Below are 16,390 nucleotides of genomic sequence, written 5' to 3'. Positions count from 1 at the left end.
AGTGTGTTGGAGCTCAGCAGCCAGTCGCTGATACACACCACAGGCTTCAGATTAAAGTGCAGCGATCTTTCTGAATCTCACACCGTGCCTCAACAACACAGCAGCATGTACCGCTTGCTAGGGGAACAATCAGCCACGTGAGTGTGTGTGTGTGTGTGTGTGTGTGTGTATGCATGCTTGCCTGTGTGTGTCTATGTGTGTGTATTCTCGAATTTCATGCAAGAATGCAAGATGAGGAAGATGAGGAAGAGAAAGATGACTTTTTAGAGAATGTGTTTTACGTTAAAGTGCTCAACTGTCACATACTTGATAACTGATGAACAAACCAACTTGATGACTGATTGTTTTGTTGCTGATTGTTGACTGTTTTTTAAAACTCGTCTTAAAACCCATTTTTCTTCCTTGGCTTTCAACCCCACATGAGACTCTGCTTCTGTTTTAGTGTTTTATGGTTTGTTTTACTTATTGCTTTATTTGTTTTTAATTGTTTTATTGTGTTTAAATTGTTTCATTGTTTTTACGTTGTTTTAGAAACATTAAAAACAATAAACAATTATTTTAATATTTATTTATTTTCCTGTTATTGCCTATTTTTGTACAGCACTGTAACCGTTGCAACTGTGGTTGTTTTAAAGGGCTTTATAAATAAAGTTGAGTTAAGTTGAGTTATGCTATTATAAAAATCAAATTGGGTTGAATAAAATACAAACTTCAGCACCCACAGAAACTCAAACCTCCCAGGTAGATCCAACCCGAAAATTAACAAATGAATCACTGAGAAAAAGGCAGGCCTCTCAGTGGTAAAGCAATCCAGTTGAAAAAGAATCGAATATTGTTCTTGTCTTTCCAAGATGAAAAGTACCCCAAGATGAGAGGGGATGATGAATAGTGATGCTGATGGGCTTCTTTTTTTTTTTTTTTTTTTTGGTTGACTTTACGTGGTTGGATCAGCCTCACACTGCAGATGCTGCTGCAGCTGATGACCTCATCAAATTCTACTTTGACATGGGATTTAGGAACAAGGAAATCCTGCTGATTTGAACCCAGAATCACAAGATGGTTTTCTTCTGAATTGGCCCAAGTCACAGCAACATCTCTTCAGAGTCCAGATGCTGAGGAGAAGATTGTGATTCTGGGCTCAAACCACCAGGATTTCCTTCTGCCTGAATCCAACAGGAGGAGAGCCCTTAATGTTATTAGTGGTTTCTTGTCTCTATAATAAACAGTTCGGTAATAAAGAAAACTAAACAGTTATCACATCTTATATTAACCATATTTTCTGTATTAATGTAGTGTGGATACTGTCCTTGTGCACTCGCTTGCTCTCAGGCAGCGGTGGAAATCTGCCTCATCAGCATCAGCACGGCACATCCCGCCTGTTTCTGTGTGGCGGCCGCTGTCGGTCCAGTGACGTGCGACGCACCACAGACGCTGTCAGGAAGTGAGCAGGGCCGTGCAAAACAAACACAACAACCATCACTCAGCAACACGACGCTGCCAAACTGTGGAAAACAAAAAAATACAAAACAAGTTAAAGTTAGGACTTGGTTTAAAATTACAGTTACAGTTAGAGAATGAACGCTTTTGGCTAGGGTATTTGCAAGTATATTAATACAGTTTTGTGCATCTGAGTGTGTGTGTGTGTGTGTGTGTGTGTGTGTGTGTGTGTGTGTGTGTTGGTTCCAGGTGCTGTCCCCTGTGTAACTTGAGCTGCTCTTTATTAATAAATAATGCCTCCGAACCAGGCTCCTCACTCAGCTCGCTGGATAGGTAGCCTTGCCGCGCTGCCATTTGCCCTCTGAAGGACAGATCTGCACACACACACACACACACACACACACATACATACACACACAACATACAGCACATGCAGCAAGCAGCATCACAGAGAAGCAGTGTGTATTTTTAGATTGAGGTTTGAGTTCTAAGGATTTATTTATTTTTTTTTTCTTCTTTGTTTTGTCATCCGGAGCGGCCGCCGACCATGAACCCTGAGTAGTGAGTATCTCTGTTATTTTATATGTGCCGTGTAGGGACTGAAATGTTAAATATATGAAGAGTTTTGAAAATCTATTGATTCAAGCACCTGCTCTTTCAAGACTGACCACTGACATGGAGGATAAGCACATTACATCATGGTTAGGACTCATCTAGAGCCCTCGCAAACCAGCTCTGCTGTTGTCAACTGTGCTGTTGGATTGTTGCCTCTCTCCGTGCTGGATATGAGGTCTTTTGTCATGAAACCCTTGATATCTGCGTGTATGTCTTGATGTGTTACATGGAGCTTCTTGAGTGTCACTACTGCTATGTTAAAGTTAGCCCACATGTAACGTTAGCTCCGTGCTGTGCGTCTCCGTCCTGTTTCTCTATGAAGCTTTATGAGGTGTAAGCGTATATTATGTTACCTTTGTCCCCCTTCTAGATGGTTGTTGGTGACTCTGAGGTAGACTGTGCAGTGCACACCTGTTCTTTATGGGACAATTCTTGAGGATGTAGATTATTTTAGTCTAGTTTTGACTCTGTAGTTGGAAAATGAGATGACTCCCATGTCTTTGGATGCTTCCCTTGTTATTTGTTACACTCCTTTAAACCGAAAACATCATGTTAAAAAGTGCAGTCCTACCTATCCTAACTATCAAACAAGTCTGCAAATTTTGCCATCAACCCTATACAGTCTCTCTCTACAAAGGCAAAACGTAGTAGTTTTTTGTGCTAAAGGTCAAAGGTCATGACCTGAGTTTGGATCAGATGACAACAAAGTGATAGCCATGAATGCAGCCTTTCTGTTGGGTTAAAAAAGGCCACAGGATGTACAGTTGACAGCAGCAGCCATGTTGACTCCACAGTGCTGCTCCGTGGCTGTTGCTATAGTAACTGGTGATTCTGTTGTCTGTGTGAATCAGACTACCTAACTAAGACAGAGACAAACGTTGACTACATTTACATGCACAGACTAAACTGGCTATTGCTCCAAACCTTATTCACATTGATCAAGGTCTTATTCAAATGAGCTGTGGTCTTCCTCAGTGAGGCTGATTCCCCGAGACTGAGTTTCCTTGTTGCCATGGAAAGTTTCGGCTGTCAGATCCTCTCTCCTCTTTTTTGAGTGAAGGTTCCTCTAATACATGGGAAGGAAATGAAAGGAATTGATGATCTCCATGGTAATGGAATATTAACTGCTATTGTAATATTTAATGTAAACATCACATTTTATCCATTCGTTATCGGTCTTCATCTCCCCGCTGGTGTTTCCTCAGTTTAAACTTTTAGAGAGATTTATTATAGCGTTTCCTCTGTTCCTGGTTTGTTGAGTGATTTATTACAGTTTCCTCTAATTTTTTATGTACTGTTTTATTGTGTTACACACAAACCACTATGCACAAGAATTATTCATTTGTATGAAAAGAACTATTGAAACAAACTCTGATTGATTGATGGATTAACTGATTGACCACACTGTATCCATAATGCTATGTGAGAGAGTTTGACAGACAGTGACAGCAGTGAGGTGTTTCCATGCCACACTCCTCCAGGCAAAACATTAAGTTGATAAAACACTGGCTTGTCCTGAGTCTGCTGATATAGTTTTATGATTCCAAGGAATGACTCGGAGAATGATTGATAAATGATAACCAGAAATTTGATTAATTTTTGGAGAGTTTGGATATCTGAAAATCATGAAATGAAGAGAATACACTGTTAGGCAAGACACACATAGCAGCGTTTATCCAGTTTATCCAGTGTGGAGTTTTAGTTCTACTGTTTCATCGTAGTGTGCACGTGTGTGTCTTTTCCCAGTGACTACCTGTTCAAGCTTCTTCTGATCGGTGACTCTGGAGTCGGAAAGTCATGTCTGCTGCTGCGCTTCGCGGTAGGCCGGCTCTCAACATGTCTGCTGCAGCGTCAGCCCAGTGCATGGTCTCTGCAAGGAACGCATACATGAACGCAAGAGCTAGATCCACCCAAGGCCACGTTAAGCTTACATGGTGCACTCTCACATATCGACTCCTGCGGTTACTCATCATTTTTACACACGGGGGAAACAAAGGCAACTTCCTGCTGGAGAGGGGGATTTAAAATTGGCTCTCGTGGAGGAACATGACCCTCCATCAGCGCCAAAAAGCGTTTTGAAAATAAGATGGTATGAAACATGTTTGGCAGATTCTCTTCAGAATTTGCCACCACTGCCATTCATTTGCACAGAACATAAGAAATCATGTCTTCTTCTTCTTCTTCTTCTTCTTCTTCTTCTTCTTCTTCTTCTTCTTCTTCTTCTTAGTTGGTAGTTGCTATATACCAGAAATTTCATTCTGGACCCCTTCCTGAAACACATGACACTGGATGTTTGAGTCATGTTACAAATTTCTAGCTGCACATTTTGCCATGCAAGAACACAAAGAGCAGCCTTTTTGTTGCCCTCTGAGTTTGCGTAAACGTTCCTTGTGTAGACTGTTCACACATTTTTTTTTCCAATGCTTTATTATCTGCTGCTGACCATTCACCCCCCCCCCCCCCTCCCCAGGACGACACCTACACGGAGAGCTACATCTCCACCATCGGGGTAGACTTCAAGATCAGGACCATCGACATGGAGGGGAAGACAGTAAAACTACAAATTGTGAGTTCAGATGAGACAATAAATGCTGAAGTATACGTAAATTTAGTTGTTATTCTTAAAATGTGGGGAAATCTGATTCTGGTTCTGTTGTCTTTCTGAGTCAGAATGTGTCTCTTTCGGCTCAGTTTCACCACTTGCCTTGGTTGTTGCACTGACTCGCTTCATGGTTTCCTCTGCTGTAAATGTCAAGGAAGAGGAGGGAGGGGAGCTTCCTTTAAACAGTAGGGGAGGTGTACTTTTTTGGGTCAACTGTTTTGTCTTTGTCTTTACTAAAGAGCATCAACGTGTTAGAAGGGATTTTTCCATCAGCCATTCAGCTTTAGCTCCGTTTGCTCTGGAACAACAGCGCCCTCTTTCTGTTTTGTGCCGTAAAGCAACACAGCAGATTTGCTAAGAGGGAACTGGTGGTGGACTGTTGACCTCCAACTACATCACACAGTTTAAAATGCTGTGTAGAGGGGGCTATTGGTCATTGCAGAGATGGTCTTGTTTGTTTATGCTAATTATGTCAAAGTATCCCAACTGATTTCACAATGACATATTCTGATATACAGTACAGGCCAAAAGTTTGGACACACCTTCTCATTCAATGCGTTTTCTTTATTTTCATGACTATTTACATTGTAGATTCTCACTGAAGGCATCAAAACTATGAATGAACACATGTGGAGTTATGTACGTAACAAAAAAAGGTGAAATAACTGAAAACATGTTTTATATTCTAGTTTCTTCAAAATAGCCACCCTTTGCTCTGATTACTGCTTTGCACACTCTTGGCATTCTCTCCATGAGCTTCAAGAGGTAGTCACCTGAAATGGTTTTCACTTCACAGGTGTGCCTTATCAGGGTTAATTAGTGGAATTTCTTGCTTTATCAATGGGGTTGGGACCATCAGTTGTGTTGTGCAGAAGTCAGGTTACTACACAGCCGACAGCCCTATTGGACAACTGTTAAAATTCATATTATGGCAAGAACCAATCAGCTAACTAAAGAAAAACGAGTGGCCATCATTACTTTAAGAAATGAAGGTCAGTCAGTCCGGAAAATTGCAAAAACTTTAAATGTGTCCCCAAGTGGAGTCGCAAAAACCATCAAGCGCTACAACAAAACTGGCACACATGAGGACCGACCCAGGAAAGAAAGACCAAGAGTCACCTCTGCTTCTGAGGACAAGTTCATCCGAGTCACCAGCCTCAGAAATGGCAAGTTAACAGCAGCTCAGATCAGAGACCAGATAAATGCCACACAGAGTTCTAGCAGCAGACCCATCTCTAGAACAACTGTTAAGAGGAGACTGCGCCAATCAGGCCTTCATGGTCAAATAGCTTCTAGGAAACCACTGCTAAGGAGAGGCAACAAGCAGAAGAGATTTGTTTGGGCCAAGAAACACAAGGAATGGACATTAGACCAGTGGAAATCTGTGCTTTGGTCTGATGAGTCCAAATTTGAGATCTTTGGTTCCAACTGCCGTGTCTTTGTGAGACGCAGAAAAGGTGAACGGATGGATTCCACATGCCTGGTTCCCACTGTGAAGCATGGAGGAGGAGGTGTGATGGTGTGGGGGTGTTTTGCTGGTGACACTGTTGGGGATTTATTCAAAATTGAAGGCACACTGAACCAGCATGGCTACCACAGCATCCTGCAGTGACATGCCATCCCATCCGGTTTGCGTTTAGTTGGACCATCATTTATTTTTCAACAGGACAATGAGCCCAAACACACCTCCAGGCTGTGTAAGGGCTATTTGACCAAGAAGGAGAGTGATGGAGTGCTGCGGCAGATGACCTGGCCTCCACAGTCACCGGACCTGAACCCAATCGAGATGGTTTGGGGTGAGCTGGACCGCAGAGTGAAGGCAAAGGGGCCAACAAGTGCTAAACACCTCTGGGAACTCCTTCAAGACTGTTGGAAAACCATTTCAGGTGACTACCTCTTGAAGCTCATGGAGAGAATGCCAAGAGTGTGCAAAGCAGTAATCAGAGCAAAGGGTGGCTATTTTGAAGAATCTTAAATATAAAACATGTTTTGAATTATATCACACTTTTTTGTTTACTACATAATTCCATGTGTTCATTCCTAATTTTGATGCCTTCAGTGAGAATCTACAATGTAAATAGTCATGAAAATAAAGAAAACGCATTGAATGAGAAGGTGTGTCCAAACTTTTGGCCTGTACTGTATATATTAGGGATATGCAATATTGGAGTTTTTTTCTGATATCCAACATGCTGATGTTTTCCAGCTCTTTTGGCTGATGCTGATACTGACTCCAATACAGCGTACTTGTTCCACCTAATTGCAGAGGACATCAAGTCTCTCCTGTTGTGGAATTAACATTTTATTATGCCTGCTCTTATTGTGAAGGCCCACTGGCAGATGCAGACATAAAATACAAAGTTTTTCAAAATGTACACATTCCCCTGGCAAAATAAGAAAACTACTCCGATGTAGGTTATGTAAAACATGCCACATTTATTTTATCAATGTGGCATTTATTTGTCCTATTTCACATATCGGCATGTCATATCAGCAGAACTCTTCATTTAAGGCCATTACCGATATTTCATTTCCTAAGCTGATATAAGCTGATACTGTTGTCATGCCGATATTATCGTGCATCCCTAATATACAGCGGGTACTGATATACTGAATGACCCAGAATGACTCAGTATATGTGTATGTTCTCCCAGTGGGACACAGCAGGCCAGGAGAGGTTTCGAACCATCACCTCCAGCTACTACAGAGGAGCTCACGGCATTATCATTGTGTATGATGTCACCGAGCAGGTATGTGTGTGTGTGTGTGTGTGTGTGTGTGTGTGTGTCATGAGCATCTACATGCTGATCAGCAAGAACACTGTATGGATGAACAGCTGTTTTCAAACACTAACATTTGTCCTCAGGAGTCCTTCAACAATGTGAAGCAGTGGCTGGAGGAGATTGAGCGGTACGCCTGTGAAAACGTCTCCAGGCTGCTGGTGGGAAACAAGTCGGACCTCGTTAGTAAGAAAGTGGTGGACTGTGCCACTGCTCAGGTACTCACCGGGCCACCCTGCGCTCCCACACTGCCCACATGCTCTGTCTGGGGATGTGAACTAGCAGCGCCCCTGTCACAAGCCTGCCTCCCCAGCATCGAGGCTGCCTCCGCCTGATCATGAGCTGGTGCAGGCAACAACACAATAGTGTTTCAAACTGATATCTGAAGAGCTGATTTCCTGAAGTTTAAATTAGCCATGTAATGTTATCAGACTTCCTTGACTTCAGATATTTTCTGTTATAACAGGATATTGGGGTGGGACAAAACATACACTCTCACACAAACACACACACACACCCACACACACACACACACACACACACACACACACACTCATGCACGCACGCACGCATGCACACACACACACACACACACACACACACACACACACACACACACACACACACACACACACACACACACACACACACAGACATACAAACATTACATACATACATACACACATACATATCTTTATATCTTATCTTATCTTTCATATGTGTGTGTGTGTGTGTGTGTGTGTGTGTGTGTGTATGCATATATCATGTGTGAAACACACACAAAAGTCTTGATGGCATCTTCTCATTTAGTCAGTGAAGATTGAAATTACCTGCCATTTACCTTTAAAGACTCATCGTTAGGGTTAGGGTTAGTTTTCAGTATGTTTTCAGTATGTGTAAGTGTATAAGTTTAGTGTTTTTTTTAAGTGTTTGTCTCATTTTGAATGGAAACTCTTAATTTACTGATGCCAGATTAGTTACACAGAATCAGATTATATCCAGTTATGGCTGGATGCTGCCTATTTCCAGCAGTAAAATGTCTGCTGCTGCTGGTTGGATCAGCTGGCTGTGACACACCCAGCTGGATGGGCTTGATGCTTATCTGGCACCTCAGCTTTCCGTTAGATGACTGTCAGTGGAAGCTTGTATTTAAGACATGAACCTTGTCGTCTGAAAGCAAACTGAGAGTTTCCCCCTCCCTCCTGCTGCCTCCCTGCAGGATCTGGCCTCGTCGCTCCACATCCCCTTCATGGAGACGAGCGCTAAGAGCTCCGATAATGTGGAGAGGGCTTTCCTCACCATGGCCTCTGAGATCCACAAGCGTCTGGCCAGCGAGGGAGGTGGGATGCAGGGCGAGGGGACGGCGGCCAAGGGCCAGACCACCAAGATCAATAGCGCCCCCCTGTGGCCTGGAGGGGAGAAGCAGGGGCAGGAGGCCAGCAATTGCTGCTGAGCACAGCATTATGAGATGTGTCATTTTCGGCACATCTGCCTGTCTAGTTTTGGGACTACATGGGTTTGTGCTTTTTACACAAGCAAAAAAAAAAAAAAAAATGTCAGGGTCCACTTTTTGACTCAACATGTTGTTGGTACTGGGTGAAATCCTTGCATGAAAAATTCTAAATTTTCAGGAACAAAGAAAAAATAGTTTTAGCTAACAATAGAGCGTTGACATGCTTTTTTTTTTTTTTTTTTTTTAATTTTGAAATATTTTGCCATTTGTCCTTTTAGTAGACAGTGTACACAAACAGGTTAAGATTTGAAACAAGCATGTTGTAACGACAGACTATGCACCTAAGTCACCTGAACCACTTTTACCTGCCCAATATAATAATAAAAATAATAATAATATAATGTAAGTCAACACTTGATTGACAGAATAAAAATACTTTTACAAACAGGACATCTAATTTTTTTTAAAAAATAAATTTTAAATTTGAATAGTACACTTCATTCAATGACCTTATTTTCTATCCTTAAAGAAACTTCTATGCAACTCTTTTCTCTAGCAGATAAGCTTTACTTATTGATGAATGCACAGTGTGATGTAAACTGTTGACATCACCGGCCTTAGAGATGATTTACTGTGTTCAATAACTTTTCTTGTTTGTTGTTTGATTGTGGCAATAAATATCTGTAATGGCAGTTGCAATAAAAGTATTTATGGATACCATTTGTGTAGCTGCACATATGTAGTGATGGTGAGCACAAAAGATTCATAATGGCATGTTTGTATACATAATATACACATTTTATGTATAACTGTAAATTTGAACAGTCAGAGGAATTCAGAAATACACCTCTACTAATATAGCATGTAAAGGAAATTGTCATTTATGTTTGTTCCACACATCCGTTCGGTGCATCATGTTGGAGGAACTGAAGGATGTAAAGGAGAGTGTCAAGCCTGAAATGCCTTCAACTGTCTGCAAAAAAAGTGGAGTATAAAAAAGCTTGGCCACTCTGCAGAAAATCCTCCTTAAGTAATCTAGTAATCAAGTAATCTCATCCCAAATTCAGTGTTAAAATATTGCTTTTCTTCAAACAGGGTGAAAAAAAAAATCTGCTGGTGGGATGAGATAATCCCACTTGTTTCTCTTACGACTGTGGTTGTAATCCTGTACATTGGTTGTGTGTGTGTCAGGTATGGTGTATGTGTCTGCCTGCATGCACTCTTATGAGATGTTTTTGGTGGGTGTGGGGAAGAGGATGTGATTGGACTGGCTCCAAGCTCTTGACGGTGATTGGCTGCTCCGAGGCGATTGGCTGCTATATAAATGGCATGGATGATGTTTGCACTGTGCTTGGGCATCTCCCATCTTCCTCCTCTCCCAACCGGCCACTCTTTCTACCCTGATGTTTAGTTTGTAGTTTTTGGTTAACTTGTTTTGCAGTTGGTCGGTTGGACTGCCAGTTTTATTTATTTATTTGTTTTTTATCTTGTGCTCTGTTTGTTATGCTGGTCTTGGTCCACCCTGAAGCTACATCATCAAACTATAGGCTATCTTTCTTATTTTCACGTTGTTAATAAATTCACTTTCTTTACGTTGAGATCATTTGTCTTTGTGGCTGTGTGGGATTTCGGGAAGATATTCTGTGTCTCAGACACCCGTTGATAGGGCATAACAGTTTCCAATGCAGTTTCACTTGTTTCAGGATTTGTTTTTCCATTATTAATCTGGGAAGAAGTATAAATCTGTTGAAACAAGGCAGAATAAGGCAGATCAACCCATTATGGACTGATAAAAGGACACTTGATCCAACTAAATTCTGGAAACAAGATGATTCACATTGGAAACAAGTGGAATTATCTCATCTCATTTCTCTCTCAATTATCTCTCTCAATAATCATTTGCAGATTTTCTTGACCTCTTTTAAAGAAAAACAACACTGAATGTGAGACTAAATGGCTTGTTTGAGGGGATATTTTTTGCAGTGCACTCTTATTATCGAGATAAAGGCACTCTTGGCTGGAGGAGACTGGAGGTGACAGACAGTGGACTCCATTTCCTATTCGAGCGATCACCCAAAATAGCAATGATTCAGTCTTAGGACTGCAATTATTGTGATATCCACTGCATCATTCAGGTGGTATGGGCTGCTGGGCTGCTTCTTATTTTTCCACCGGTGAGAGTATATGCAAATATACTAAATAATGGACGACTCATGATGATGAATGTCAGCCAGTGCCACGACTCTGATTAACTTTTATCCAACTGTGCGCCCTAGTAGAAGTCAAATGCTGCTTTGACATTTTAGCCACTAATGAAAAAGACATAGGTCCTGTCATGCTCTCTGGTGTGAAAATGCTCACACATTCCTCAACCCTCAATAACTTTTGTACAGCTAATCTGATTGTTTTGCTTTAAATGGTAGAAGAATCGACACTTCCTGCCTGTTAAATTGACATTTTGGTCCAAACAGTGAAGTGACATTTGCGCAGCTTAGATGAAGTCCCTTAAAGTTGCACAGTGTGTGGATAAACACCCACTGAAGTTCTTGTTTTTTTCTGTGACCAGTTACAGTTTGTGCTGCTTTTTCTGTGACTAATCACAGAATTGTCAGTTCCACCAAGCTGATCTGGTTGTCCTCGCGAATCAGAAAGCTATCTGACAGGAATTAGACAGGCATTTGATTTCATGATGCACTTCAAGAAATGATGCTAAAACTCAGCAATGGGAAAAAGAAATTAAAGTACATTTATGTCTTGTAATTTATCTGTGAGTGACTCAGAGGAGGATGTCGTCAATGACAGCAATAAGGGCTATGTGTCATACAACTGCTTCCACTGACTCAAGCCACTGTGTGATAAATTATGGGATGTCTGGCCTGGATGTCACTGAAACAACACATTGAACCAAACAAATGATAAATAAAACTCTGTTTTTGCTGATTCAAGCAATGGCTGCATACCAGACTTGAAAATGTATGGGATTGGTATGACCAGGGGATTGATATGTCTTCCCCAAAATATAGTTAAGTGATTGTGCTGGGAAAAAAGAAAAGAAAAATGAAGTCTGTACACATGTATGGACACTCCAGAGAGTCATTAAGTGATGGGATTTATGATGGTATTTTGCCTGATGTTTCTCCCATTTTACACAGATGGATTGTACATACTGTATAAATATTGTGTATTTTTTTGTGTGTGTGTTTAGGGGCATTCACACATGTACTTAACTACAGATACAGATTAATTTGATCAAATTAAATTGATTTTGGGAGCATTCATGCAGGTGTGAGGATTTCATTTTCCATTTTCTTGAGGTCGTAATTGGTCTGGCACCTTGTGACTAAATTCTTTTGGGATGTACGTCATCTAGCACTGTGAAGTAATTTGTGCTGGTGAGTCCAGGTGTCTGCACATCTTGGGTTTCTTCTTAGCAGGTGCAAACGTGGAAAGACTAAGCTTAAATGCACAAAGGGAACAGTAATTTGTTTTGACGCAGGAATAAAATCTCAGAAAATCTGTTATCTATTACTAATTACTGGTGTGGAGTGATTTTTTTTTTGGAGTTTGAGTCAAGGATTCCCACAGATAATTTTACAAGGACAGAATTTAGTGCCTGCTGTGAGATTCTGAATTACATGTTCTCATCAGGACGCTATTTCACACCTCAGATTTGGCAAACAAGATATGGCTGACAGCCGTCCAGGTTCCTTGATTCAGAACAGAAACTAGCTGCTGCTGTGGAGTCAAAGAGAGGCAGATGGAGAGGAGGAAAGGGGAGAAAGATGAAGATGGATGGAAAGATGAAAGAATGAAAAAAGGGAAGGGAGAGATAGAATAACCCAAACAATAGAATAATGTGGAGAAACTGATTTACAGTTAGGTCTAGTAAGTATTTGGATAGCGACACAATATTCCGAATTTTGCCCTTGTACAGCACCAACAGTGGATTTGAAATGGAGTAATCGAGACGTGATTAAAGTGCAGACTTTCAGCTTTAATTTAAGGGGTTGAACAAAAATATGGCATCGACACTTTAGGAATTACAGCCAGTTTTATGCCTTGTCACCCCATTTTCAGAGGCTCAAAAGTAATTGGACAAACTAAATAGAACATACATAACTAGAATTATAAGGATTCTAATCAATATTTGGAAGAAAATCCCTTGGAGTCTATGCCTCCCTGAGGTCTGGAACCTCAGGGAGGTGTGGCCTTGTCCCTTATTGCTCCATGACAAATTAAGAAATAAAAGATCTGGAGTTCATTCCAAGTGTTTGCATTTGCATTTGGTTGCTGTTTATCAGCAACCTCAACAAGCAATCCAAAGAGGTGTCTATGCAGGCAAAGGAGGCCATCATAAGTCTCAAAAAACAAATGAAATCTATCAGACAGATAGCAACAACTTTAGGAGTAACCAAATCGATGCTTTCGTATATCCTGAAAAAGAAGGAATGCACTGGTGAGCTCAGCAACACCACAAGACCTGGAAGACAAAGAAGACATCTAAAGTAGATGACTGAAGAATTCTTTCCAGCAAGGTGCAAACCACTGGTGTCACTCAAGAACAGGAAGGCCAGATTAGACTTTGCAAAGATGAACTTGTACCACAATGATGGGACGAGAAATATCTGGAGAATGAAAGGAGCAGCTCATGACCCAAAGCATATCACATCATCTGTCCAGCATGGTGGAGGCAGTGTTATGGCATGGGCATGTATAGCTGCAAGTGGAACTGGGTCACTAATGTTTATTGATGATGTGACTGCTGATGGAAGTCGCAGGATGAATTCTGATGTTTATAGGGCTATACTTTCTGCTCAGATTCAGCCACATGGAGCTTCACATTGCAGATGGACAACGACCCAAAACATACTGTGAACGCAACCTAAGAGTTACTGAAAGCAAACAAGTGGAATATTCTTCAATGGCCAAGTCAGTCCCAGACCTCAACCCAGCTGAGCTGCTTTTCACCTGCTGAAGACCAAACTGAAGGCAGAAAGACCCACAAACAAACAGCAACTGAAGGCAGCTGCAGTAAAGGCTTGACAGAGTGTCTAAAGGATTTGGTGATGTTGTCCATGAGTTCCAGACCTCAGGGACGCATAGACTGCAAGGGATTTTCTTCCAAATATTGATTACAATCCTTATAATTCTAGTTATGTATGTTCTATTTAATTTGTCCAATGACCTCTGAGCCTCTGAAAATGGGGTGACAAGGCATAAAACTTGCCATATTTTTGTTCAGCCCCTTAAATTAAAGCTGAAAGTCTGCACTTCAATCACATCTTGATTACTCCATTTCAAATCCACTGTGGTGGTGTACAAGGGCAAATTTATGAATACTGTGACACTGTCCAAATACTTATGGACCAAACTGCATGTTTCAATTGCAATTCCTAACACCAGATGTCAGTCTTGCACTTTTTATCAACTCCCCCACTGTTACTATGGAAGAGAGAGAGAGAGAGAGAGAGAGAGAGAGAGAGAGAGAGAGAGAAGGGAGGAAGCTGTGACAAAGTGACACAGGTTGACAATGTCAGTCCATCAGTCAAACTTTCATTCACTGATTTCCTCTCTCTCTTAGATTTTGCTTCATCCCCTGCCTCACCTTCTCCTCCTTTTTCTCCTTTGCCTTCCACTTCTCGATTTTGTCTCCTCTTCCCTTCATTTTGTAAATCATTCTGTCCCTTTTTTCTCCCATCCTCACTCTCCTCCTGCTCCTCTCCCATCTCTCCCTTATCTTTCTCCTCCTGTTTCATCCATCTTTTTCTCTCTTTTCTCCCCTTTTCCATCTTGCTCTTTTCCCCTCTCTCCCTTTTCCCTCCCTCCCATCATCTTTCTCCAGGTCATGCTTTACTCCCTCGGTCTCTCTCTGTCCCTCATCTATATCATCTCTCATTTCTTTGTGCATGCTGGGAGTAGACTCTGTGAGAAACTGCTCTGTGCCTTTTTGTTGCTTTAGCTTTGCTTTAGTGCCTTTTATTCCCCCTCTGCATGATTGAGGCAGTCCTCTGGAGTGTGCATTTTGCTGGTTTGTTAGCTTGAAAGTTGGTGTCAGATTTCGGTGTGGATAATGTTGAGAGGGATGTGCTGTGGCTTCAGGGTTTTGCCACAAGACTGTTCCTTGCATCTTGAATGAATAATGTTGTTGTGCTTCTAACTGATGAGTGCTTTGTCTATTAGCTGACAGTAGATGCAGAATGTGTTGGTGATGTTATATAATATGGAAAAAATGTTCTAATTTTGAAGCTACGTAAGGGGAAATTTTAAAGGAAACCTGCAGTTCAAGGGGTTAAAGGTCCACTTTTCCAACAATTCTTAACCTTATTGCTTTGTACTTGTTATAGCTCTTCACCTCTGATGCAACACCTGAATATGCGGTTACAGGCTGAGCAGTAGCAAGAAATACTTTAGCTTTAGTTTTCCTCCTTTCAAAGGCTCTTTTTATCTGGTGGAGAGAATGATTTGAGTCTTGGGGCCAAAAACAAGTCTTTCTTGATTCTTCTCTGCCCATTCTTGCATCATTAGGTGTTGGGGTTTTGATGGGGAAGGAGCATGAAGTCCTTTGAGGGCAGGGATGTGGGCCACGGGCACTTTGCCTGCCCGCGTATGGCAGCGGGCTCAGGGGAGCGCTGCAGACAGCACCCCACCCCCTGCCACTGGAGCTGAGGAAGGCAACAGAGCAGCTTAGGGAGCTTGTAGCTTGGGTTTTCCCCAGTGCAGACGAGAATGTGCCTCACTCTGGGAGCTGCTCTGGGAGGGAATGCTGATACTGAACATGGACTATGATTCAGGTTTGAATTGTCACTCTGTGTCTGATGCTCTGTCTCAGTGTGGAAATTCATATTTGCTAGATTAGATGACTGATTTGCTTAACACAGGCTTTGAAAGGCGGGAGATTATTTTCCCATCACTGATTAATTCATTAAGACTGTCATGGCTTTGCAGGAGCTGGTAAGAAAAAAAAAAAAAAAAGTCAATACTGCTGGAAAAAAAATATAAACATGTTTGGGTAAATAAATACAAAATGGTCATTCTGTTATTATCGACTTATCTGTTTCCCTTCTTATACTTTGCTATGAAGGAGAGGGTGAAGGATTGGGTTAAATAACTAAATACTAATGGCAGGGACAGTCAGAGGAGGGCTTTAATAGAAAACATCTTTGCAGCAGAAGCAGTTAGGCATGGTTTTCCTTGAGGACAAGCGCAGTAATCTTGATTTTGATTGAGGCTTGTGGTGAGATGGTCAGCATATCCTCAGTCATGGGGCCAGTTTTAGTGCTTTGATCTTTTTTGTCTCCTCAACATTTAGACTGCTAATCTGGTCCTGGCAGGTTGGGGGCTTTATAGGATGCTAAGGGATAATACAGGATGAACTGGGAAATGGTATGAATGGGAATGAAGAGTAGATTTTACAGCTGGCAGAACAGGGATGGAGCCCTACCAGCCGTGTTCCTCGTCTTTGGAAAGGTTTCTTCCACAGCCTGAATTCAGAGATTCATGGTG

General features: G+C 41.6%; 1 protein-coding gene across 1 annotated transcript; it reads left to right on the top strand.

Moving 5' to 3' along the window:
- The first annotated feature begins 1,984 nt into the window (after positions 1–1,984).
- LOC115370705 (ras-related protein Rab-1B-like) lies at positions 1,985–9,057 on the top strand. Its single transcript, XM_030067844.1, has 6 exons — positions 1,985–1,998; positions 3,799–3,871; positions 4,523–4,618; positions 7,309–7,404; positions 7,521–7,652; positions 8,654–9,057. Exons 1-6 carry the CDS (start codon positions 1,985–1,987, stop codon positions 8,885–8,887), a joined length of 645 nt encoding a protein of 214 aa, XP_029923704.1. The 3' UTR covers positions 8,888–9,057.
- Positions 9,058–16,390: the final 7,333 nt, after the last annotated feature.

This window comes from Myripristis murdjan, chromosome 13, assembly GCF_902150065.1.
Source record: "Myripristis murdjan chromosome 13, fMyrMur1.1, whole genome shotgun sequence".
Classification (NCBI taxonomy): domain Eukaryota; kingdom Metazoa; phylum Chordata; class Actinopteri; order Holocentriformes; family Holocentridae; genus Myripristis; species Myripristis murdjan.
Note: the sequence above shows the minus strand (reverse complement) of the source record. Positions and strands in the feature narration are given on the sequence as shown.